The 27,515-nt window shown below is 46.2% G+C and overlaps 1 protein-coding gene across 1 annotated transcript in view; it reads right to left on the bottom strand.

Annotated features, from left to right (window-relative positions):
* The window catches only part of LOC140218563 (uncharacterized), a 60,898-nt gene extending 37,857 nt beyond the window's left edge, over positions 1–23,041 (bottom strand). Inside the window, exon 1 of the mRNA XM_072288348.1 lies at positions 22,558–23,041. Coding sequence (XP_072144449.1) covers positions 22,558–23,041 — 484 coding nt within the window. The remainder of the gene's footprint in view (positions 1–22,557) is intronic.
* Between the last annotated feature and the right edge of the window lie 4,474 nt (positions 23,042–27,515).

Raw genomic sequence — 27,515 nt, 5'->3', positions numbered from 1 at the left:
GTGCCTTCTCTTTATTCTGAGCGTTGTGGACCGTTTTTATCACCATTTTCACAAACATTACAAGCCCTAAAAAGAAATAAAACGTGTCGACAGTTCGCGGCGGCTCTCACAGAGAAATAATATATCTTCGATGTGAAAAGAGCCTTAATTCCACTTCTGTTGATTCGGTACATTTAAGGTACGTGACCCTTAAGTTGCATTTAAGTTCTGTAACTGCCTGGAGTTGCAATGCATACAGAGATTAGCGAGCCTGTACCTGTAGGTTGAGATTAGTTTTCCTACAGTAAACCGTGCCTGTTGATCTCTGGAAGCTCAGACAGAAATGACATGCTCCGAGAAAAATAAAGGTACCTTGACATACTCATGAGATGGCACTGTCTTTAGTGCTCCCGTGATGCATATTTCTTCTTTTTTTCTGAATGACTAAATGACCTTTTCCTCACGTTCTATAAAAATCGTTATTAAAGAACGTGCGTCGAGAGACAATAACGCTTTTTTTTTGCTTAAGAGACAAGCTGTGAGAAATTTTCGCGCATCATCATCATCATCAGCCTGGTTACGCCCACTGCAGGGCAAAGGCCTCCCGTACTTCTCCAACTACCCCGGTCATGTACTAATTGCGGCCATGTTGTCCCTGCAAAATTCTTAATCTCATCCGCCCACCTAACTTTCTGCCGCCCCTTGCTGCGCTTCCCTTCCCTTGGAATCCAGTCCGTAACCCTTAATGACCATCGGCTATCTTCCCTCCTCATTACATGTCTTGCCCATGCCCATTTCTTTTTCTTGATTTCAACTAAGATGTCATTAACTCGCGTTTGTTCCCTCACCCAATCAGCTCTTTTCTTATCCCTTAACGTTACACCTATCATTCTTCTTTCCATAGCTCGTTGCGTAGTCCTCAATTTAGGTAGAACCCTTTTCGTAAGCCTCCAGGTTTCTGCTTCGTACGTGAGTACAGGTAAGACACAGCTGTTATACACTTTTCTCTTGAGGGATAATGTCAAACTGCTATTCATGAACTGAGAATGCCTGCCAAACGCACTCCAGCCCATTCTTATTCTTCTGATTATTTTAGTCTAATGATCCGGATCCGCGGTCACTACCTGTCCTAAGTAGATGCATTCCTTTACCACTTCCAGTGCCTCGCTACCTATTGTAAACTGCTGTTCTCTTCCGAGACTGTTAAACATTACTTTAGTTTTCTGCAGATTAATTTTTAGACCCACCCTTCTGCTTTGCCTCTCCAGGTCAGTGAGCATGCATTGCAGTTGGTCCCCTGAGTTACTAAGCAAGGCAATGTCATCAGCGAATCGCAAGTTACTAAGGTATTCTCCATTAACTCTTATCCCCGATTCTTCCCAATCCAGGTCTCCGAATACCTCCTGTAAACACGCTGTGAAAAGCATTGGAGAGATCGTATCTCCCTGCCTGACGCTTTTCTTTATTGGGAATTTTGTTGCTTTCTTTATGGAGCACTACGGTGACTGTGGAGGCGCTATAGATATCTTTCAGCATTTTTACATACGGGTCGTCTACACCCTGATTCCGTGATGCCTCCATGACTGCTGACGTTTCGACTGAATCAAACGCTTTCTCGTAATCAATGAAAGCTATATATAAGGGTTGGTTATATTCCACACATTTCTCTATCCCCTGATTGATAGTGTGAATATGGTCTATTGTTGAGTAGCCTTTATGGAATCCAGCCTGGTCCTTTGCTTGACAGAAGTCTAAGGTGTTCCTGATTCTATTTATGATTACCTTAGTAAATACTTTGTAGGTAACGGACAGTAAGCTGATCAGTCTGTAATTTTTCAAGTCTTTGGCGTCCCCTTTCTTATGGATTAGGATTATGTTAACGTTCTTCCAAGATTCCGGTACGCTCGAAGTCATGAGGCATTTCCCGCATACAAGTCTGCAAATATAACTTGGCTTCATCCTTGCCAGCGCTTATCATTGACTCACATCACGCAATTTTGCAGACGGAGTACCTTTTCCGTCCTTTTCAATGACCAAGATCTGTTATGGAGAGTCACTAGCTGCCACCAAAATCAAAATGGGGAGGTGCAACCTGCAACAGGCCGATTCACACAGTCAGTGCACGAGGAGGCCACCATCAAAATTTGCGTGTGACCTTGTAGGTATGACTTTGTTGAACACGTACTACAATTAAATTCCCATTTCCTGAAGTTTAAATGTTCTGAAGCCGTAAACGGTGTGCTAGCATAAGGAATTCTAGATTTTTTAAAGATAACGAGCGTTTGTTGCTTCTGAAGGGAACTAAAAAAAATCACGAAAAGGTTCTTGAGTGAGAGAAAAATAAAGCAAATAGCAGTAAATAAGGTTATAACTTCTACATTAGACATAATTGTTATTTGAATACGCATTAAGTGTTCCTTGTTGTATTGGAGCCGAGTGTATATTTATAAACCTGTACAGCTGAAGTTTGAAGCATATTTGTAGTTTTTACAGCGCATGACAAAGCAAGATTGCAATGGCACTCGGCTTTCAATCGGCTATTTTGGATTTAGTGATCCAGAACAGAATTTGTTCCTTTAGGGAAGGGTGGGGAGCAGGTTCGCAGACAGGGTCAGCCGAAAATCTCGACAGCACGCTGCCTCTGTCCGACAGGCGCTTTTTACACGACATACCTGCAAATGGTAAAGGAGGCTGAATGAAAAACAAAGTGAGAAGTATGGGCAGTACGGAACTCCACCCTCCAAAATTCAAGCCTTACTCCGGAATCTATCGGAATTAGGATTTTTTATATGTATCTCTTTCTATGCGTTTGTTTTTTCTTTATCTTTCTGTCGCCCCTTACCCCTTCCCCAGTGCAGGGTACCAAACTGGATGTCTATCTTCTAGTTAACCTCCCTTCCTTTGACATCTCATTTATCTCTATGTCTCTCTGTCTACCTACTATAACGCATGCCACAGACCTGTTCCACAAATCCATTGCCCGGAATTTCCCCCAAAAGGGCTATTCCTAATATTCCCCTGTGGCTCGTAAAGAGATTACGCGCTCGCTATGTGACACTATCTTGGCGCGTGAAACGCTTAGCATATTTTTTTCCAGCACAACATAAGCTTGCCTTCCACACTTTTGACGATTTACTGCATTGTACTCAGCTTAGATCTTGGGGATTAAAGCACATGTTGCTACAGCCTGGGGCCTATCAACGAGCCCACCCACACTGAGCTCCCCAAATCCAGCTCTTCGTCGGAAAAGAGCTGGGACAGCCCTACCGGAGTGCTCACAACTTTCGCCGTGAGCAAACTGGCAAGAGGAGCAAAGTAAAACCCGACGCTGCCACTCTACGACGACGCTACCATCATACAATCTAATTTTGCTCCGCTCTTTTCCTAGCCATGGGCGCAGGGAATATTTTATTGTGATGGTAATTATATGGACACTCCAGGGGCAATTTTGCCGTCGCCGTCGCCGTGATATTCCGTATAGTATAAGGGCTATAGCACCGTCGCCGCGTGCCGTAGGCTGTATGTGGTAGTGAAAGCTTGCGAGGGTGATCCGACGATAGCGGCCCAACCTCGCGCGCGCCAGCAAGCAAAGCGGGAAGGAATCAAGCCGTCTTCCGTCGGGTGCAAGGAACCGGGAGGAGGGGATGTAGAGGGGAGCGTTGTACTTCAGTAGCAACTGTGTATGGCGCGGCCGCGCGCGGTCACGTCGGATTAATTTAGAAAGTGATCTGCTTTGGTGGCAGAGTCTGGGTGGGCCGATGGCTCGTAGCTTTGTATGTGCTGCATTCTCGCCGCTGAATTTAAGTTGAAGCGATAGACAGCATGATGGTCACTTCGCTCGCTGCTGCTGCCGCGCTTCCTCACGCCAGCGTTTTGACAGCGAGTGTCCGCGGTCATCAAGTGTGATGTGTGCATGTTTGCCTGTGCGTCCTGACACCATGCTTGTTAATTTAGTTAGTAAACGAGTGTTTACATGTTTATACGGCCGATAAAACTATTATATTTTCTTCATATAGCTGTTTACTAATTTGCTATTGCAATCGATGCTTAGCCTATCGGATGAAACTGGCACTTCTTTTTTACAAAATTTCTTTTCTGTTGGCATTGTTTTACTGCAGTAGCATTTACTTCTTATGACAAGTACAAAGACATGATTAAAAATCTTCGTGAACCTTCCTGACTTCTCCAACTTTCGAAGAAAAAGAATGCAGCCAAAGATGTACCCAACAAAGAAAGAAACGTCCCATAACCTGGAGTCAAAGATACGCTAAGCAGCTCCAATGCTGTGAACGACGGATCGAATATTTAGAGACGCAAGGCTCAATATTCATCTTCGCTAGATCATCACTTTGCTCTGTTCAGTAACGGTTGGGGCTTTGTGCCTATACAAACGGGCGAAATTTATCCCCTCAAATTGAGGCTGAAGTGACGGTGCTGAAGACGTTGCGCGAGAACTTACACTTTCTGTTGTGTTGTGCGGCCCCGAATTTGCAAGTCTTCGCTTACATCTCTCCGAGCAAGAAGTTGCTACATGATAAGTCTTCCCCCTTTCCCTCTATAATGAATGTTCCGCTTGCTCATCACTCTAGCTTCTATTCGAAGGCTACATGAGGCATGTTACCAACACTGCGAGGAAGAAGGAAAGACATTATTGTCATCGGCGCGACGAAAACATACGGTCCCGACGGCTAAGAGACAGACGACAATCGGTCGAGGTGGAAGCGCGCGATGACGTCTGCTCACATTTTTGTGAGGGCAGACATAGCACTTCTTCAATGCCTGTGCAAATTACAGTTGTTCTAACCACCGGAGCGTGTGTACGCTTCCGGCAGGAACAGGTTGTTTTTGAGATGCTTTGCTTGCAAGCCAGGTTGTACTGGCTTCTGCACTTACAAACTAGGTAAGAACCTTCGATTTTATTTCCTTGTGCCGATAAGGAAGCCTCGGCAGCGTTTGGGTAGTTGCTGAGATCTAAACAACGACTGCCTTGGGAGCCATGTCGCGCCGCGGCCATGAGCTACATGGCCGGCCATGATTCTTCCTCGATGGGAGAATCACCGGCTTTGTGAGCTAAGTAATGGTTGGGGAAGTGGGTAGAGTTTTTTTTTTGTGTGCTTCTTTGCAACTTCTGCCACTAAACCTTACGAAGAAAGTAAGGCTATTGTTTTCTTACAGCAACAAGTTTGGAAAAATTCATGTAAGCGTTTGCTTGTCCCGTGCGCTTCAAGGCGTCGTTCATAGATAAGTGACAATGTAGCTTTGAGACCTCTTGCTGTAATAGCGTATGCGTATGTTACATCTGTACCATGAAAGGCTAATAAACCTGAAACCTGCAGTGAGCGGCAGATCAGCTTTGCCGTTAATTCCTCCTGCGACTGGAGGTCTTTACTGTAGACGGACCTTGAAGCTAAGATTTTACAGCGATATTGTTAAGGTCCCCGTGTCCCAGAACATCCGGTGTCGGCGTCGGTGCCGGTGGAGTTGTCCGTGAGCAAAAATGTCGCATAGTTTTAGGTAGATGTATGTGCCATGCCTTTCTATATGACACGCGGTATATGCGAGTTATATTGCCCCACCATTCTATCACTAAAGTTGCTCATGCCTTGTCTTACATTCTTGACAAAGTTAGTTCTCAGAATTGTGAAAATTATAGCTCACAAACATATGCCACGAAGTAGAACACCGACAGAACATGACTTTTATGTTAAATCTTCTCAGACTTAAATATAGAAAGTGTGAAACAATAACGAAAAGTGGAAAATGATGTAATTTTCATGGCGTGGCTGTGCCCTGCCTTCGGGATCAGCCCACGCAAGAGGCCGCGTTTCTACAAGAAAGCACGCCTTCATTCATAGCGTTCGCCGCCAGCGTTTCCCGGTAAACATTACCGTTATATAAGCTGCAGTTGTCGGGAATTGTGAGAAGCAGTCAGGGGTCTTTGAATGCGATCGTGTTCCGCTCTTAAGATCACGGATGGGCATTATACACTGACTAACGTGATTACAATATTTACTTGTTGTTTTTTGTCTAGTTTAATTTTTTAGCAATTACTGAAATCTGACAGCACACCACAGAAATGCTGAAGGGCTGTTTTCAATTTGTGACTGAAAGTTCTGCATTTGATTGGTTGGCGGCTGGGTGTTCCACATGTCAAATGGTCGGCTTTAAGGCTTACGCTGCGCATCAAGTGATGTAACCTCGCCAGACTAGAAAACCTGGAACTTGCATCTGGTTAAGCTTCCATCCTTTAATCTCTCTCTCTCTCTTTATCTCTTTCATCTAAACCCGTGAATACCTTCGTTGCATTTGCAGTAAATTTCACTGCATGGCTACTTCGCATGTGAATTTCGTCGGCATTTGTGCACTCGTCCATTTGGGTGCGCGTAAAGCCTCGTATTGCAGGCTTCAGGATCTGCGCATGGAACTGTCCGCTCGGGTGGTTCGTGAAGCGATTTCGCTACCCGTTGAATTAGCGCACCGCTACAAACAGCACCCACTGGCGTTACACAAGCTTTGGTGTAAAGTGCACATTTACATATACCGTAAGCTTCATTAATTACGCTGTCACTTAACCGTGCGCGGGACATTTCTCTGCATCGAAGGCCCATTTCGCTGCCTGCAATATGCGCAGTTTTATTCCTCATGGGAGGATTAATAACCTTTAGACATGTCTGATAAGCCCCAGTCTAAGGAAGTGTGAGAGACGGAGCATTCTCTACGCATTGCAACATTGTGTCAGCCCATTGTAATCTGTTCTGAACTGCCTGTGGGAAAGCATTTTTCAGAGAAAATGTGAATTCCCCTACGCGTGTTGCCATTGCATCTCATTTACTCGTAGTCGTGAAGTCTAGTAGCTTTATTACTTTCTTTCATGCCATGAAACACAAATTTTTTCAGATTTTTCAGTAGTGGCAGCGGGGCACCTCACTCGAGCAGGGGCGATCTCCGGGCGTCGCTGTGTATGCCATCCTTTTGTCTCAAGTATGGTTCGCACACAACTCCTTAACAAGCCTTGGAGACGCATTTTCATGTCTACCGAAATAGTGTATACTTTCGAGTGTAAATTAGCTCGATCTTTTGAATGACCCTCAGTTGTGCCTTGTCGTAACGTGCTTCTATATTATAACATATGGTTAGTGTTTCTTCCATCTTTATGTAGAGCTTTCTTCCGGTGCCTAGTCGAGCGGAAAATTTTTCACTCATTCTCCCTTGCCTTCTGATGCTAGAAATTGCTCGATGTCAGGATATCAGACTTTTTTCTTTAATCTTCTGGTAGAAACATATTAACCATGACGGAACCAAGCCGAAGACGCGGAAAAATTGATCGAAAACGGATGCAAATGAGACACTTCACTCACGATTATTCGTTCGCGTTTACTTCGTTTTTACCTCACCCTTCTTTTTTGTTGTTAGACAACGACGAGATCTTGTCTGGAAGAATTGAGATTCGCTCCAAAATTATGCATTCAGCTCTTCCTAGGCCAGCTCTTCTAACGTTAGGCTAAGCACGAACAGCTCTATTGTCGTCCTTCCGCCTGTTTCTCATCGATCACTTTCTTACTTCTAATGCAATACCTTACCACAGTCTGCTTCCACAACCTCCAATCTCCATCGGCTCTTCCTGTTTTTGCTACTTCTTGATCCGTTGAGCATGGTGCATTCGCATGCATTAACAAAGCCCGTCTCGCTATCCCTATGTACATGAGATCTCTTGTCTGGGTCGTGCCTTATTTTTCTCACACGCGTTTTTTCTTCTTAGGCCTGCCAACGATTGAATTACCTTGTAGCTGTTACGAGGGTGTGTTCTGTCACGTTATACATTTTTTTTTCTGAATTACAATTTCCATTTCGCCGTGGCGCGCCACGAAATCTAAAAGCAAATTCTCGCTCACAGGCTTCTCGGATGAGTCATCGTGGCAATATATATATATATATATATATATATATATATATATATATATATATATATATATAGATAGATAGATAGATAGATAGATATACATTGAAATAAAACGATGATATAGGAATAAAACAGATGTGTGTGGTTTTTAAGGACATTGGCGTTCCAGCACTACATGAATTTTCGCGGCTCCAATTATTTCGACAAAAGGACTCGTCTTTGTAAGTACAACAGAGTACATCAGAAATCTTTAGGTTTCTTTGACGCGATTTCGCTGATTTACTTTGTGAACCGGGTAATTTGTGTCCTGAGTGCAAGACAGTCGCTGTTCTTTCTCAGAGACTCAGAGACGTCTGTGCAGCCGCGAGAAAATGTTGTTGCTGTTATTATAAGCCACGAGTTTCTGCACTCCTACTCGAGCTTTGATTAATGCCATTGTGGGTAGCTCCGAAATAAGTTTGACTGAATTCTCGTTCGTTCGCGTGCACAGAGTTCTATACGCTTTGCGTATGAAGCCTTGCTTATTTCATCGACAGGCACCAGGCCGCTGTGCCTGGGAGTAGACTCTTGAGTACGCCAAAGCAGCTAAGAAATCGAGTGGTAACTTCGTCGCGGAAGCAAGCTTATTTCGAAAGCCTAGCGCAGCAAAATGCAAATGACGTGAGGCTGACGCAAGTATGCTTTCGTAAGACGGTTTATTTTAATCTGATCGCATCGCGGGAAAACGGCAACGTATGGAAAACAGCAATATGCATAGTCAACAACCTTGGCCTCACTTTCGCGAGGACTGGAACCAGAGCTTTGAAGGAAGCTTATCAAATTCCAATTCGTGATATGTTCCTGCTGGGACGACGACTGTTCCAGTTAACAGCCACGTGACGCAAACACTTTATTCTAATGCCACGTAATTTCGTAACATACACGCGGCAGTTGTACGCTGGAGACAAAGTTGTGGAGCCCGATGCCGCAGCGGTTTGTATGAAATGCCAAAATGGTAATCGCAAAAGGGAGACATCTCTATGAAACAGCCCAGGTGTCATGAAAAATACCAGAGAACGAATCGACACAGGAGGAACATGCGCGGCGCGTGCTTTATCTTTCTTGCAGTGACACTGGTGCGTGTAGATCTAGCACTTTCATAAATGTCAACTACTTCTGCAAGTAGAAAGAAGGTTAGATGCCACGTTACATAATCATGATGACTGCTGCGAAACCGGCAAGCAGAAGTTAGACGCAAGGGAGCATTAGCTGCAATCCAAATGGCATGGCATGGCAAGAACTTTATTTTAGTCCAGAGAAACTAGGGTCCGAGGGCACAAGCCCCCAGGCTAAGTCGGTGGCTCCGCCCGCGTAGGCACCGGTAGGCCAAAGGCTTTCCCGATGTCGTGAGCTCTCCGGACGGCCAGGAGTTGATCTTGGAGGACTTCGCTGGATATGCGCCGACTCCAGTCCTCCTCACTGTTGAGATCCGAAGCCCTTTGGTTGGGGCACAGCCAGAACATATGATCAAATAGGCACGAAGTGTGTCCACAACATTTACATTCCGCGGGAAAATCCCGGTCAATTTTGTTAAGCACAAAAGGTGTGGGATAAGATTTAGTTTGAAGCATTCTTAATGTGACTGCCTGAGCTCGGTTGAGCTTCTGATGGGGGGGAGGAAAAAACCTCCTGCCTTCCCTATAGTGTGAGGTGATCTCGTGAACAGTAGTAAGTGGGTCTTTGTAGGAGCCGCAGTCATCCTGGAGCAGTTCCTGATCTGATGCGCGGCATGTGAGATCTCGCACAGCAGAGTGAGCTTGCTCGTTAGGATTGCAGCCACTGGGGCTGACCGCATGGCCCTGATGAGCCGGAAACCAGACTAGGTATGAGCTACCCAGTTGGTCGTAATTATGAGTATTAATACTGTGTATAAGTAACTTGTGTGCTTCCACTGAGATGAAGCCGGCTGAGTAATTCCTAATAGCTGTACGGGAATCAGAGAAAATCGTGGAGCCTCTCCTCATTGTAATTGCAAGTGCTATGCTTGCTTCTTCGGCGGCATGAATGGAGGTCGTTCTTAGTGACGCCGCGTTTATTAATTTACCGCTCTCATCGACCACGGTAATAGCGTAGCGGTTGCCCGATCCATAACTAGTTGCACCGACAAAAAGAGCTGAGCTGTGTTGTTGGTGCAGTTTACCCAGAATGCATTTGGCCCTGACGTCCCTTCTGCCCTTGTTGTACACAGGATGAATATTTCTAGGTATGGGGTCTACAACTAATTGTGTCTCCACCTCCTTTGGTATTTTGAACTTAGAGACGTCTCCTCCTCGAGGCAGTATTCCGACTTCATCTAGAATTTTACACCCTGGCTTAGTGTTGGAGAGTCTTGCAATTTGTGACATCGAATGTGCCTCAATGAGCTCATCTATAGTGTTATGAAGTCCTAACTTGTTGAGGAGTTCGGTACTCGTTCCGTGCGGGAGTCCCAGAGCCCTTTTGAGTCCGGAGCGTATAAGCGCGTTTAGCTTAGCCTTCTCTCCCTTCCCCCAGTTCAGGTATGATGCAATGTACGTCACATGACTGATGAAAAATGCATGATATGATCTGATGAGATTGTCCTCCTTGAGGCCTGCATTTCGGTTTGAGATCCTGCCCAGGAGCTTTAAAGTACTGTTGGCCTGACCTGTGAGACGGTTTAGCGCCGTAGCGTTACAGCTCCTTGCGTCAATGAGAAGACCCAGAATTTTTATTTGCTCTACTCTGGGTATGACCCGTCCTGTGTTGTCTGTGATTTTTATTGGCTGAGTTTCTAAAGGCACAAGGTTTCTAACACCTTGTCTCCCCTGTCGGAAGAGCAGCAGCTCAGATTTACTAGGTGATAGCCTGAGTCCGGTGCCCTTAAGGAAGGATTCTGTGGTGTCTACCGCTGCCTGTAGTGTCTGCTCTAGTGCTGCGAGTGACCCCCTAGGGACCCACACTGTGATATCGTCAGCATATATGACGTGCCCCAAGCTCGGGATTTTGTACAATTCCTACGAGAGCCTGTGCATGGCAATGTTAAAGAGGAGTGGAGAGAATACTGAACCTTGTGGTGTGCCGTTGTTGCCTAAATTGTATGGACCGCCTGTGACTATCCCGAGTTTGACCCGAGCTGTCCGATTAGCTAGAAAGGACCTCACATAATTGTAAAAATTGCTTCCCAGGTTCAAGGTTGAGATTTCATGTAGGATATGTTTATGTGCAACCGTATCAAATGCTTTGTTAAGATCCAGACCTAGGAGGCCCTTTACGTCCCTGCTAGGGTCGTCAATAATAGCCCGTTTGATCATTAGCATGGCGTCCTGTGTGGATAATGCCTTCCGAAAGCCTATGAGATTGTGTCTGAAAAGCTCCTAGTTTTCTATGTGTTCTATTATCCTATTATGAATAGCATGTTCGGCTACTTTGCCAAATCCAAATGATCGTGTTTTTTTTTTTTTTGCCTTACAGTTACTCCATATTTTACTATCTCATTCGCACCTTTCTTAGTGTAGGGCAGCAAACCAGTGGAAAAAAAGAAGTGACCACGAAGGGCGCAGAGACGAAACACCTTCACATTCTACAAAACAAAATCAATATGAGACCTCGTACAAGCTCTTTTCATAGCAGTACAAAACAATCAGGATATATAATGAGGCGATGTAAAATAATATGAAACATACTCCATGGAATCGATAAATCGAGTGGCAGCTATACTTCTTTCAATAAATTCGGAAAATAGGGCACACAGGTCTCTTAGCACGTACTGAACACCCACGACATGCTGTACCACGCACGCCTCTGCTTCAGCATATCACATACCCGCATGGTTGCTTAGTGTCTATGGTGTTGGGCTGCTAAGCATGAGGTCACGGTATCGAATTCCGGCCACGGCGGCCACATTTCGATGGGGGCGAAATGCGAAAGCACCCGTGTACTTAGATTTAGGTGCACGTTAAAGAACCCCAGGTGGTCTAAATCTCCAGAGTGCCCCACTACGGCGTGCCTGTTGGCTTTTGAGGACATTGTAGTGCTGCGGTGCTGTGCCCTCTCCTCTGCTTTTTTATTGATCCGCAAAAGTGAAGCACCAATGTAGTTCGGAGGTCCAGAGATACCCGTCTCATTTGGGGATTACTTGAAGTTTGACTATTTAAACGAACTCCAGGCAAGTGAGCTCTCTAAGTTTAGCCTATGCAGGCCAGCGGCAATATTATGAAACGATTTTTTAGAGCAATTTACACGAAATCCTTCGCGAGGTCGCCTGCCGAAAGTTTTCAGAGCAAAGGCCACCGATTGGATCAGGTCGCGGCTAATCACCCCTAACAAAGAAGTCGGAAAGACTTCGAGATCTTTGTTTAGTTCGAGTTTCACTGATGGAACTGCGCAATGAACCACGGCTATTTGCCCGCGAACCTTCATAGGCTGTCGTATCAATTGTGATCAGTTTATCAAATTGGTGGTTCACTCGTTTACGGAATTACATTGCAGCCGAGCCAGTGAGCTAGGAAACCAGAGCGATGCGTGGAAAAGTGCTGTTGGCCCAGGGATTGCCAGTTCCTGGGAATGAAATTTGGAATGAAAAGGAGAAACGATCGTGCCTGCGGTGTGCTTTGTTAGCAAGGTACGCGCCTGCGCGAGACTGTAACATGCACCAAACAAGAAATTGCTGCAGAAAGTCTGTTTGCTGCGCAGCACGAGGCCCCTGTGTTCTGCGCGTTTTCTACGGCGATGCCTTAAGGTCAGTAATGCGTTCCACGAGTCGTCCCGAAAGGGCGCAGTGGCAACATATGGATTGTAGTGGCAAAAAACATACCAGGGGAGGTGGTAAAACTTGAATTGCTTGATTTACAAAGAAAAATGGTCAGCCATTTGTAATGATAAAGTAACTAGGTATTATTTGCTTATATTGCCCTATTCAAATTCGATGTTTTCACGCAACTCGCCCAAGAAAGAGCATTTCCTGATTGGTTCTCTACACGCCATAGCCATGGCGTTGGATAACTGAGCTTGCGGTCTTGGATTTTATTCCGGTCACAGTGCCCGAATGATTCTTTCTTTCTTTCTTTCTTTCTTTCTTTCTTTCTTTCTTTCTTTCTTTCTTTCTTTCTTTCTTTCTTTCTTTCTTTCTTTCTTTCTTTCTTTCTTTCTTTCTTTCTTTTTCATCTGTACCATGTTTTTCTGTTTCTGCTTCAGCACAACCGTCTATAATATAGCCACATCGTGCTCATCTACCCCAGAGAAGTTTTTGCTACAGTACGTTTGCAAAGAAAGCTCCCCGCACAAAAAAAAAAGTACAGAGAGAGAGAGAGAGAGAGATGCCGTTCTTGATTGAACCCTACCTAACAGATGCCCACATACTGTCTGCTTAACTTGCACGAAATAATACTTCTTCAGCAATTCATATATCTCGTTGTTGTTGTTAAAAACTTTATTCAAACAAAGGTCTTGTTTTGTGTTACTGGGAACTATCACCACTCCAGCTTCAACCAACATCGCCCACTGTTCATAGCAGCCCCTTTGCCGTCTTATAAACCAATATTAAATATATCCTTACATAAGCGAAAAAAAAAATTGTTAGCCCTCTTAATGACCCCTTTTTTCTTAGTTCGTTCTTCTGCACCAAGCGGAAATTCAGCCTTTGTTTTTAAGCTTTTCCTAGCTCTTTGGCATGCATTGCTAGACGCATGTGGAGAAAGAAAATGAGAAACATTGCCCCATTAAAGCTCACATCAGCGCTTATGAATAATGCCTAGGCATATGACTAAGACGTGCGATCATATAAATGGTGGGTATAGGAAATGGGACGCGGGAAGAAAGCGGGAATAATCGATACAACTTTGTCGATAAAAGCACCCCCGATGAAGCGAATTAGTAAGAAAGAAGGGTCGGGAGGCTGTAAAGGATTCTGGCACAAAGGCGGGGGTCATTAATGTTTTTCTTAGCGTTTCATTTTGCGTCGCCCTAACTTGAACATCATCGAGTCAGAACAATGCTGTTCACATTACCGAGTGGCCACAATGGCAGCGGTGAAGTGGGCGGCTACGATAATCGCCAGCAGACGCGCTTCAGGTTCGTTCATTCGGCTGTACGTATTTCTTTCATCTGCGGTAATCCATACTGAGGACAGAAGAGAGAAATGGCAAAGAGGAAGGAACACATTTCAGTTCCCTTGAATTCTCTCGCACAGAACACGAAGCAATAGCGTTTATTTTAGAGCATCTGCGTTTGTTTTTCCACGAAGAAAGAAACAGTGAAAGCTCATGGAGGAGCTTATAGAAATCTTTTGCAGCTTATTTTCCGCACCTTCTGAGCCGGCATCCAAGTGTTCTAAATTTAACATCAAAGGAAAGTGACCTGACTTCTTTTGAGAAATTTCAAGATGGACCCTATTAAATGATGAAGTCATCATTGAAGCTACATCGGGTCGAGGATTGCATATTGTCGCTCGTAGGACAAGTAACATCAGTTTAAGATGTTTAATCCCTCGAACTGTCATACAAGATGCTTTCAACAAATACGTACACCGCACGCTCTGAATAGCGGTACGTCTGCGCTACACAAGTAAATGTTATAATTTTAAATAGAAGATCCATACAACGCATTTCACAGCCAATAATCGCCTTCGGCTGCACGCCGGAATCGGCCGCCGAATGGCTGGAGTTTCTGCGGCAGAAACTTTATTAAAGAAAAAAGTATTTACAAAGAAAGTATTTACATTCGGTAATGACTTGTTTTACAGAAGAACTGGTGCACTTTTATGCACATTGGGGTATTGAAACCTTTTACAACATTGTTGGTCCGTTGTTCTTTTTTTTTCATGGTGTTTATTTGGCGCATTTTCCCCCTTTTTTAGCGTTACATTTTAGAGCTGTTTTTCCTGTACTAGTCATTATGCCCATTCCTCAATGTGTGCATTTCCTAGAGTGTTAGCATTAAGTAGAGGCCTGCTTTTTGTGCTTGTTTTCACACGGAACTAAATGTGTGCACTGTTTTATTCTTCGCACGAGTACCTCTACCCACTTTGTATTTCTGGTATTTTGCTTTCGCAAATTTCTTGCAGAATTCTAGTTTGAGTTTATTTTACTCTTCATTTCATGTCTTATTAGCATCTAGTAGGCATAAAGCAGAACTATCTTCGCGGATGCTGGTGCTCTCTCACTTGTCATTATATATGTATTTGCTGCTCACCAAATGTACGTCATAATAAAGAGGCCAGACTTGCTACGCTTAAGCTGGCTATGCGTGATTGTGCAAATTGGAATATTTACCATTTTAAGCAAAAGAGCTATGTGTTTGATCCCAATCGAAGACTTGAAGCGTGTCATCCGAGGAACTCGGGGCCTTTTCCAGAAATGCAAGAAGTAAACGGTGCTTATTTTTACAGCGTAAATAATTCCGAGCAACTTCGCACAAAGAAAAGTTAGGCAGCAACATCGAAACTCAACAGCTGAAAAGTGTTACTGGCAAGCCCTTTGCCGACACCCACAAGTGACGTGTTTCTTTGTGCCTCACAGTCAAAAGTGGGCGAGCATCAAGCGAGTGTTCTAATAAAGCCGTAATCTTGGTTGCTTCATGATCACTCGACGGTGGCGCGCAAACAGTCGCGTAGCTAACTCACGGGCGTCTAAACAGGACATGTCAGTAGCTCTCTCTCTCTCTCTCTCTCTCTCCATGTGTTAGTTTTTATTCTTGGTGTAATTAGCCGGAATTCGTTAAGCTGCAAAAATGAGTGCAGCGTCAACTCTTTTACATTTCTGGAAACGGTTCTAGGCTCCACGGCTGACAGGCTTCAAGTCATTCAGTGGCACAAATCACACGTCCTTTGCTTTAAAAGGTTATTAGTGTAATTTGCATAATTATTGTTTACTCACATTACAGAGTCATTTTCAAGTGGACGACTCTATCGTAAGAAAACAGTCAAGAAACATAATTCGAGTATATCACCTTTCCTATTTTAAGCACATTTGGGACGCACTTCGCGAACCACTCGGGATGTCATATTTTCTCAGCCAGCCGCTTAAGTAAAGCGAGCCGGGCCGATCAGCCGCGCCAACATCTTCAGCTTCCCCAAAAAAAGCCAGCGTCTGTCTTTCGCCGTGGCCTCGTCTTCTTTAATTATTCAAAAATCGTGGGGGGGGGGGGGGGGGGGGGGGGTAGGTATAGCAAGCACTGTCAGTTATGCAAGAATGCAAAAGCTTGCAGCTCACTGCCACTGTCGGCGCTGCTGCCTACTGGCAGCAGCGAATAAATGAAGGCAGACAGGTTTAGGCTTTGTACTACAGTAATTAAATAAATGACGCTCGTGTTTCTTAATGATTCACGCGTGAATAATTATTATAATTGACTTTCGCTCCGCCGACAGGGCGAGAACGAACTGCTTCCTTCAGTGACGCCTCTTACATCGGTGCAGTGTGACAGCATTGATATAACGATGTTCTATTCGCTCAAGGATGTGACTCTAAACTAGGCCGTTCTTTAAACCTACTTCATCAGCTCTTCCAACAGCCGGCCCAAATTACGAAATCCTGTAGATGTCTAAGAGAGTGCGTGGAGGGTCCGACCAGTCTGAATTCGATTAGGGCGCACTCTGACGCAACGGGGTGCGCGAATGTGTTGGTCGGCGCTGAGAACTACTTTATGGGAGCACTTCCTGTTTTACCGCTACTGGCGCGTGGTGCCTTAAGTTGTAGCCTAATGAGCTCTTGCCTAAATCGCCAAGGCGGGCTTTAATTATTAATCGAGCAAAAATTAGAAGATAGGCATCTTTACTGCCAGCAGTCCAAATATTCTCCATATGGTATCCTGGAGAGAATAAAAAAAAAGGAGAACGCAATATAAAAATAACAGACTACACAATCGAGCACAAGTCCCGAGCGCACAGCTAGCCAGCGTGCGCCAGAAGCACGTAGATGTATTTGGCAGTCACCTCATCATCATACAGGGAGGAGGGTACTCAAATCTAAGCAGTCTTTATTTGTGTTCTCTTCTTCGTTTTACACTTGTGCAATGTTATAGTGTGCCAACAGTCCTTACTGCCAAGATGTGTTTCTGTTTTATCTCCCCGTTCCGAATTTGCTTTTAGACTAGAACACTCCGGCGTAATGGCTTGTTTAGTTTTGCAACAGCGTGGCTTGTGGCTTCAAATCCCGCCAGTCAAACCACTTAGCACATGCGGGCCGATTTACGAAGCCCTTTGTACCTGGCTCAAAGACGCCACTCTTGTAACACGGAAGCCGACAGAACACGGAAGAACGGCAGAAGCATGTTATTATGCCACCGGAGGCCGTCTTTACATGCAAAGGGTATTCTGAGCCTGGACATCAGGATGGAAAATACCTGCGGATCTACTCACAAGCCATGTTGGGATATAACAGCTGCATTTTTTCAACCCTGAGCTATATCTTTGGGATTTAAACATTTACTGACAGCCAGAGAGCATGCAAACACTCGCAATATTTAGTTGTTGTTGTTTATTCATTGACGACATACTGAGAAAATAGCACACGGAACGCCGCCTATAGCACACATGAAAAATAAACCCCCCAGCGATTAGGAAATAACAAAACGAACAAACGCAGAAAGAAAACATTCTGGAGGAACGAAACTTCGCATAACTCAGATTTAGTTTTGTAGTCACAACAGTTTAGTTCGTCGGAACAATCTGATAATTAACTTGTCACATACAGAGGACCCATAGTTTTCCCCATGCATCAGACTTAAAACTAGTTCATTTAGTTTTTAGACAGCCCCAGTTCGTACTTTCTACGCCTGAACTTAGAAAAAGTTTGTATTAACATTTTTATATGAAGAGCTCAGCCCGAAGTAAACATAGAAGCGCCTCGATTGTTTACGACGTCGTTCTCCCAGACTCGCAAACATGCGGCACATTTAATTTGGTGTTGTTACTACTGTGCCGAGACGAGTAGTTGAAAACTGCGAACAGTTTTCGCCGAGCGAAGCCCGAAACCGGAGTTTACGGTCTGGCAAACTGGGACAATTTAGGAGCTTATATACCCGTAAAACTTCCCGCTGTTACGCTACTCCACCAAATGTTCCTTAAATACAAAGCACTCATGCAAAAGCGTCGCTGAAGTACCGACGTCGCCGTAAGCACATGACTAACTAACGGCGTTCCATAGTCGGCTTCTCAGCTGAAAACAGGCGGACGCGGCAATTTATAAGCAGAGGAAGGAGCTAGTTTTGCGCCCTCTGGTGCGCTGATCAGTGAAAGTATAGACGAGCTTGTGCTCGCCTTTTGAGGTAAATTGCGTAGGGAAACTTTGCCCGACATTGCGGTCGGGCCCTTATGAAACCGTACATCGTCGTGGCTGTGTGGTCGACGTTCAGCGTCCGTTTCTACTCTGTGGTTGTTTGCGCAAGGCCATCTGCGTCAATGGCCAGCCTCCGCTCACTTTTTGTTCGCCATAGACAAGCGCATACGGCAATCAGAAGCTTGCGTGACCGGGTCACCAATCTTGTGACGGTAGCCGACGAATGAGTGAGGTGGACCGCAAATGAAATAATTCATTTTTGGGACGAGAAGTTCCCATTGCTTTACCACAGCGATCTGCACTGCGGCTCTAGAGGACAGCGCAGCCACGACAGTGCCAACGTCTTCGGAGCACCACTGGTTCTTGCCGCTTTTCGCGCCACATTTCTCATGCTGCGCGGTCGAGAGGAGAAAATGCGCTTGGTCATTAAATTCTGGTAAAACTTCAGCAAGGACGAGTTGGTACATGTCCAGTAAAAGAGAATAGCGCAAACCAGGACGACCGCGAAATGTGTGTGTCCCTCTCATTCTGTGGTCGTCCTGGTTTGCGCTATTCTCTTTTACTGCGCTTTAAATTCTGGTCGGAGGCGGGTGCGTCATCTTATGCACGGTAAATTAACAGCTTCTAACTGCTGCTACAGCGTGCTAGCTGGCAAATCGCAAAAGTCGCAATAATGTCGCAAAAGGCAAGCACTAATAGCGATATCGAAGTATCAGACAACAACACCAAGTAAAGTTCGTATAATTAGCGGCCGTATAAATTGTAGTAAACATTCCCTTACTAATTACATTAACAAGCGTGGTGCCACGGGCCCACAAGCAAACATGAAGAGATCTACCTCGATGACCATGAACACTCGCTGTAACAGTGACGGTGTGATAAAGAGCTCCGGCAGCGGGACGCAAGCGGTTAGTGCTACTTCTCGCTTCACCGCGTATCAGAAACTTGAGATTACACCATCTGCAACACTAGGCGCGGAAATACAGCGCACCCGAAGACACCGGCCATCTCTGCTCGCCCAGTCTTTGAAATTATCACAAATTACCTCCAGGACAGGAACGTAGCGGTCGCGTACATGCGAATCCATGGCTGGGCTAGAGGAGGAAACGCGCGCTCGCCTCCGCCTTCCCTTTGCATGCTCTTGATCACGTGACCTCCAACATTTGCCGGGTGGAGGAATGGCGCGAATAAAACCAACAACCTTTACGGCTCCTCCTCGCACCTGCAGCGTACGGGGGGCGATCTTATTGCACTGTTACGTTATACAAAGCATAAAGGCGACGGCGCAAACTTGCTTGAAGTGTCCATACAATTCCTATCGCAATAACGGAAGGGCTAACTCCAGTTACTCTTTGGTTCTCTTAACTCATTTGGTACAAACAGAAGTTATCAGCCACTTGCTTACGGCCTTCTTTTTTTCCCGGGCTGCTTCTTTTCGAGCTGCTGCACCTCTTTAAGCCGAGCGTTTTCGCAGAGCACGCAACTGCTCCCAAGTTGCTTCGCTTCGAGCTGCTTCCTTTTCGAACTCGGTAATTCGATGCGAAGGTTCTCCATTTTCCGGCCTGAAGGCGAGCGTAGTTTTCATTTTTTTTTTTTTTTTTTGCCGACGTGGTGCACAGCATTGATGGTGGAAGCTGGCGCAAAGCTTTCCTAAATACTTATTTCTGACCTCGTGCCAACCGTGACGAAGCCCTTTCCTTCCCACGGCGCATGGTTCTGCGTACGGAGACCGGGGATTCGCTTCAGCCAAGGATGGTCATTTCCATCGGCTATGAAAGCAGATCGCAGTAAATGGGTAGACCGCAGAGCTGGTGTAGTGGTCAGCGCACTTTGGCTGAAGACACATAAAGCGCAGTCTCTATTCTCCAAACTCCTGCGTATTCATTTTTGATGTCGTATGTTAAATGTTTATAACGGATGGACACGTTCTGCCAATTTTTCAGCTCCCTGCTCCCACTAGCACTAATGCCGTAGGAACACAGAAGCCGCGCACATCGAACAGACATTCCGTCAATGCTTTCACTACATGTCCTGCCTTAGTGCAGTTTGTTCAATATAATTAAGTGTCCAAAGTGTCAGGTCATCGCGAAGATATCCCATCTGAAACGAGGCGCGGCGTCGTTGAAGTTTTCAACCCAGAAAATATGACTTTCAGATTGCGGTTTTTACTCTATTTAAGGCGGCGAAAGCACTGTTGACGGAAAACGTTCAGCCCACGAATATGTCTCTCACTGGTGTTATTTTGACAATACGACGTTTCACTGACGTAATGGAAACCACAGACATCGGGATGTGGACGAGCGCGTTATGACGAAGTGGTTAGCGAAGCTGGATGTAGAGTCACGTTGTATTCATTGGATCGGCGGCAGCGTGAACGTTCCGCAATATGGCTGCACCTTCGATCTCCTAAATGGCTCAGGCAAGTTCGCTACTCCACCACCATGTGTTGTACTCGGGAGAAGTTGATTAGGTGTCGCATCACGTGCGCCTGTTTCACCCCGTGACAGACGCCGCAGGCTTAGTGCACCGCCGTGTGCTATAATCTTTCAGCGTGAGTCCACGGTTGGCACGTCTTGCCAGATTACTTCCGCTACTACCAGTGACCTGTGAATAATCCCGCGCTGATAATGTCATCCTTAGGCATAAAATGTTTTACCGAGGGACGCTCTGGTAACAGGATGAGAGCGTACATATTGATACAGCGGTGCGAAAATGGTAGATGGCGACGAGGCGGCAGAAAGCCAAGGTTCATATATTACACCGTTCCTCTTCATTTTACACGCTTTGGCTTTTTGACTCTTCATCACAGGCTCGATTGCTATCGATTGCGTCCCTGCTATCGCAGCGATGGGCCACATGACGCCAACGATGATAAGAAATGTATAGAATCAGAGGGAAAGAATATTTACAAACTGGAGCTCCTAGGTAATTTTTTTTTTCATTCTTTATTTAACACCTGCAAGCTTCTGTTCAACTTCTGTTCTGTATGGCACGATTTTGTTTGTTCTCTTATTTCTTATTGCACCCTTAGGGCTACGATTGCAAAAAGTACAACGAAAGAAATCTGCCACGCCTTATATATATATGTATATGTATGTATTTCATGATCTTTTGTCTTTTGTTACGCATAATCCGTATCGTCGCTTTAGACGTCACTTAAAAGACAACTTAAGACGCAATCTCTTACTGTTGTATGCTTGACTTTGATAGACGTTGCAATATTGGATATCAGTCCTACTTGTCTAAACATTCCTTCCGTTACTACACTCACAAGTGCCCACAAGCGCGAAAGACAGCTTGTGGCTAAGTAACGCAAAGTCGAGGTCAAACGCTACCGACGGGCTCCCTGCGCAGTTTGGCTCAGTGCGCCAACAGTACGATAATTAAATTTTCCCAACGTAACAGAGCAACGATACAAGAAACACGAAAAAAGAAACTTGTTGAGGATCCTTTTATTTACCGAGCGTCCTAAGATATAGCGTACAGCATAATGGAAGTATACGATATGAGAACAGTGAGGGGAAAAGGGCTGGTGAAGTGTGCAGATGTCACGGTGCTCACTTTACAGCTCGATACAATATATCGAGTCGAGTGAACAGCTTTTCACACAAGCGCATTTCCGTGTTCGACTGTTTTGCAGCAGCCTTCCTGAAAATCACGAAGCGAAGACAATAGCAAGTCGGCCGGTGAGACCGAACATGAAACTATAGTTGAAACTCTAGATGCCCGCACTTTGGCCACGTCGCAGATCGCTTTCAAGACACGCGAGCGCCGGCAACGCGTCCCTACGGCGTCTGCGAAAGGCGTCTACTACGGCGTCCGCGATTCGCATGGTTAACGCCGTAGTAGACGCCGCGGTTGTCTCCATTGTGTACGGAGCGCTGGGCGCGAAGGACATCGAGGCACTCTAGCAGATGATGATAGTGATCTAAGGAAAGGAACGACGCTTGATTCTGCAACCCGTGAGGGAGCACGGCGAAGCGTCATCAGGGGAGAGGAGTGGAAAGTGAGAGATGATAGAGAAAGAGGGAGGATGTGGCCTAATAGACTCCACTATGCGCGACAGGTGGCAGTCCTCAGTAAAGTTGCCAGCGCTGTAGCGGGCGCTTATAGGGTGTCTATTCCCGTGGAACTTATAAACTCCAGCAGGCTTCGCAGCGCAGGGAGCTGTGGACACACTGGGAACAGCAGGTCAGTCTCTGTGGCCGCTGGAAGGCCATGGCGTCTGTAGGTGTTGATCACTGTGGAGCGTTCCTGCGCCAAGGATGGGCAAGCACAGAGAAGGTGCTCCAGAGTCTCGGGGTACGTCCCCGCACCTCTTGCAGGCAGGCGACGTGGCGCGGCCCTTGGCGTACAGCCGGGCCGCAGTCCAGGTGCAGCCAGTCCGCAAGCGCAGGAGTGTGGAACGGTCTCTTCTGGAGAGGCCGTTCTCTGGAAGTGGCTTGGGGGCCCTGCCACTAGCCACTCGGGGGTCCGGGTGAATGGAGGTGAGCAGGCACCGTAGCCGATGTCTCGTGTAGTCCGAAGCCGCTACCGCTCTGGTAACCGGGACTACATCATGATGGGCAGCTTTGGTGTAGGTATCCGCCTCCTTGTTACCGGCTACCCCGACAAGTGAGGGCAGCCAGTGGAAGGATATTGGGATTCCGGCGGTGGCTAGAGCCGTTAACTTGGCAAGCAGCAGCACCACTGTAAGTCCTGCCCGCCGTGGGTTGACGAGGGCCTGGAGCGCTGGCTTGGAGTCGCACACCACCGTCACCGGCTGCTGGGGAAGGTGCTCAGCAAGGAGGTTGGAAGCCAGGTGCAGCCACTCTAGCAGCCGCCGGAGAGGAACGCCCCTCCTCCATCTCCTGACTCCCCTGCCTCGCGCGCCACAGGAGAGGGCACGCATCTCGCTCGCGCACGGGAGATTGAACCGTGTTCGCCGGCTTACCTTCACATGCTTTCATTCATACGGAACCGCACGGCGACGGCGACGGCAGAAATGAGCCTGGAGTGTACAAGTAATTGCTATCGCAGTAAAACAAAAGTAAACAAGACGCTTCGGCGCCCATACCGGGGCCTTGTTCACAATGAAAGCCTTTGCATTGTGAACAAGAGCCGAGCCGTCTTGTTTTCTTTTCTTTTTACGTTTTTGGCCGGCGTCCGTTTCACCTTTGACTATGAACAATCCCGACAGACGAGTTTTTGCCGAACTATTGATTTCATTCTGTATAATGAACGGGTTCTGGCGCAGATGTACTGGTAACGAGGGCTACCACTGGAAGCATCGACGCTGCACTCTTCAGTAAAAGTTGAATCACGTGACATCGCTTCGCTTCTGACAAAGGGCAGTCGGCTATTTCATCCCGCGATCAAGAGGCCTATTTCATTTTGGTTCTTCGTAAACGTTTTTCTTGTCGTTGTGTAGTATTTGCATGCCGTATTAGAACAGATAAAAGTTGTTTAAGGCATTCCAGATCCTCTTAGAGCACAGCTCTTAGGCACCCGCTCCTGCCGCGAGCGTCGGCGTCAGCGGCGTAACCGAGCGAACGAGCGCAGCGAAAGATGAAAAAGTGAACGCGGCGCGGGATATGAAAGGCGTGAGCCGCGAACAGCGGAGACCAATGAGAGCTGCCTGGCCCCTTCAGTGTTGTGCGCGGGAAACTGGTATCATGCGGACCCGCCCAACCGCACGATACATACTCGTAACTGGTCTCAGCCTGACCACTCGTTTCGTACTATCGTTTGCGGGCGTCACCTCTCGCTAGCGCTTGTTTGGTTTGTTTGGGTTCGTTTCGTTCGTGCTTGTTTGAATTGTCATGGTTTGCGATTGTTTTGTAGTCTGATTTTATGCACGACGTGAATTGTGTAGCACTTTCAGTTTTGTCTGTCTTTTCGAAATGTCTGGATAAAAGGTATGTACAGAAGATTAATTAGATTTCTAGAAGCCACGCGGCACCAGCGATTACACTGGAACCTTCGACGAGTCATGTATAAGAAGTAGCAGTTTCGTCCGAAATGCGAAGCATCGATTGTGATAGAAAATTACCAGACAACCGTACGATGTAAGGATAGTACTTCTATCGGCCGTATCAACATGTAAACACTCGCTTGCTAACTAAATTAACAAACATTGTGTCAGCGTGCACAGCAAACATGAACACATCACGCTCAATGACCGCGGACTGTCGCTGTCAAAACGCTGGCGTGACGAAATGCGGAAACAGTAGCGAGCGGAGTGACCTTCGTGTTGTCTATCGTTTCAACGCAAACTGAGCGCCGAGAAAACACACCACGGATAAAGATACAAGCTGCCGACGCACCCAGACTCTGCCCCCAACGCAGATCGCTCTCAAGGTACGGCCGCGCGACCGCGCGCTACAGCTACATGGGCAGTTGCAGCCGGAGTAGAACGCCGCAACCCCTCCTCCCCTGCTCTCGTTGCCTCGCAACGTTGGGTAGTTCGCACGCGACGGAAGACGACGCGCTTCCTCCCCACTTTCTTCCCTTTCACGCGGGCTAGATTGAGGCGCGCTCGCCGGCTCCCCTCGCGAGCTTTCACTCGCACCTACGGCGTAGGGCACGCGGCGGCGGTGTTATATCCCTGTAGTCGCCGTCGCCGTGATGTTCCGTATAAGATATCTATATAGTTGCTATCAACGTTTATAGGTTGCTATCGCAATAGAAGCTGAAGCACTTCACCCACGATCAGATTTTCGACCATCACCGACTCTGCTCCGTGTCTCTCAAATTCTTTGCCTCAATATCTCGCGAAATAAAACACGTGTAGAGCTGTGCTTAAATTTCGCATTAGGGAGTATCGTAATCGCCGGCGAGCTTTTAATGCACCCATCGCAGAATAAGTCTAACCAAGGCCGGGATTTGTTGTTGTTTTGATCAGGCTGTTCGTATAGAATGGAGCGACAGGACCTGAGTTGCACAAAAGTGAACTTGTCAGAGATTCTTTCGACGTACTGAGTGGGTTAAAGGTGCCCCTCGGAATCTTGTTATCAGTAAGTTAAACATTTGTCGTAGATTTTCAGCGTTTTAAGACGCGACCGGGTTAAAGTTGATAATAACGTTTCCTAAAGTGAAAAAAAATACTTTACTGGTTTTTTAATGAGCAGTGCAAATAAAAACAGCCAGGTGCACGTGAACAAGGCACGACGATGTGGCACGATATGCTTTTTATTCAGATTAATAAATGCGCGTGCCGATCCAAAAGACATTGCATTGTACAAGTGATAAAATTTGAGAAGCCACTACAGAGATTCAATCACGAACAATATTGCTGGTAAGTTAACTGAGGAAGTTATTAGTGTATTCAAGGCATTGGGCATGGCGCTGGTGAAAAAGAAGACGCCGACGAGAAGCGCTTGCGTCCCCGTTTCGCTATAGGACCGACCTGTTTCAGCCTACCGCTACAAACCTAGAACTACTGCTGCTAGGCGAACACCCCCGTTGTATTACCAGTAAAGTAATACAGACAATGGGGCCGCGTGTCATGGTACACAGAAGGCCAAATAAACCTATATCTGACTGAATCAAACGGTGCGATACAAGTGTGTGCGCAAGTTGTCAGCAAGAGAGTGTAAAAATTAAATAAAATACCATTAAATCCCGAACCTCTGCACCAAGGTTCCTCCACATGTTCAACCCAACTAAACGCCTTAAATTTACGAGTCATGTCACTGTGCCACGCGCATGACTGGCTGCATTAACCGAGTCTGTCTCGCTCGCGGATTCAAATGTTTCATTATTGCGAATAGAAATTATTTCGTAGATGTACTTGTGGCAGATTGAAATTGTCAACAGGGGTTTAACGACCATGGAGCTTTTAGAAAACTACCATGCTTTCTATTTCTGCGATAGTCCCTGTAGTGCTTACGTGGCCCAAAACGGCACGGAGAAACACCAGATATTCTCGTACTGCGGCTAAAATGTTAAAATGCAAAGAAAGAACAAGCACTGCTGCGTAAAACGAGCAAAACGAACCGAAAGTTGGTGGCAGTGCGAAAAAACAAACAAAAAACAAATGCACAAGAAAAACTAACAGAAAAACGAAAACGCACGCGGCAAGACGCCCCGGCAGGTGATCCAACCTTACACGTCATCCGGGCGCTGGCGGCAAGCTGGCGCCACGGTATGAACTCGCCCCCCATACACGGTGCGCAAAGTTGTGCATAACTTCGAATTTTTATAGATTCCATATCTTTAAGTTTATTTCTTTTTTAAATAAAGACGTACAATTTTGATGGCACCTCAAAATCATGCCTACACCCAAGTGCTGCGGACGAGCTGTTGCTCTTGGCACAAACTCATAAAGAAATGTCGCTAGAGTTTCGATAGCAATACTACCTTCAACACTTACTAAGGAGTTCTGCCGCCATTTGGACTGAGGTCCCAATGTAGCAGAACAAGTAAATTAGCGCAATAAAAGACACAGACACAAGAAAAGGAGAAATAGCAGCACTCCTCGCAACTTCCTAATGGCAGGGAAGAATTCTACATATGTATGCTCTTGTCACGCATGCGCATACAAATCAACATGAACGGGAGCGTGTGCATCAAATATGGTTGCGCAAGAAGTCGAAGTAATACTCAAATATTGCGACAAACAGCTCACTTACACACTTATATCTGTTATTCTTGATAAAAAAGGCCCCTGGTGCTAGTCCAGAAGAAGCGTTTACCGCTCCTATCTAGGATGGTTGTCTCCGAAAATCGAGCGTCAGACCCCCACGCTGTCCCATGGCCACCGTATGTGGATCCTTATCCTCCTCTTCGTTCATTTTTTTTTTCGCATGTTCCCTCAAGCGGCCGTTCACGCAACTTTCGGTTCAGCCGATATACAACTGCCCACAAGACAAGGGGATGGCATAGACAACCCTCCTAGATCACCAGACAAAGGACTTCTCTTGCCTAGAGTGCGGCAGCCCCGTCTGCTTTCACAGCAAACTTGAGGGTAGAGTTTAGGAAGCTTGCTAGGCTCCCACATTAAGGTGATCCGAACTATGAGGAATACCGTATAGTGAAGGGAAACGTTTCGGTTAATTTTGACGAGCTGGGCATTCTTAACTGGGAACGTAAATGAAAACACACGAGCGTTCTCGCGTTAGCCTCAATTACCCATTCCATGAACGTGGCGCTGGAAAGCGCTTTTGTGAGCAACTACAATAACCGTTATGCTGAAGGCATTTCTATCAGCGTATGTTCCTGCTACCATAGTCGAAAGCTGTCGTCCCTGGTGCAATATTTCCCGGCACATATAGTTTAAGAGAAGCGGAGCAATAAAACAAATGACATTAAAGTGCATTTCCAATGACATGCGCCCAACCACGATTGTTGTTTTATTCCTGAAACGCACGCAAACAATTCCGCAC

Source organism: Dermacentor andersoni, chromosome 5, assembly GCF_023375885.2.
Source record: "Dermacentor andersoni chromosome 5, qqDerAnde1_hic_scaffold, whole genome shotgun sequence".
Classification (NCBI taxonomy): Eukaryota; Metazoa; Arthropoda; class Arachnida; order Ixodida; family Ixodidae; genus Dermacentor; species Dermacentor andersoni.
Note: the sequence above shows the minus strand (reverse complement) of the source record. Positions and strands in the feature narration are given on the sequence as shown.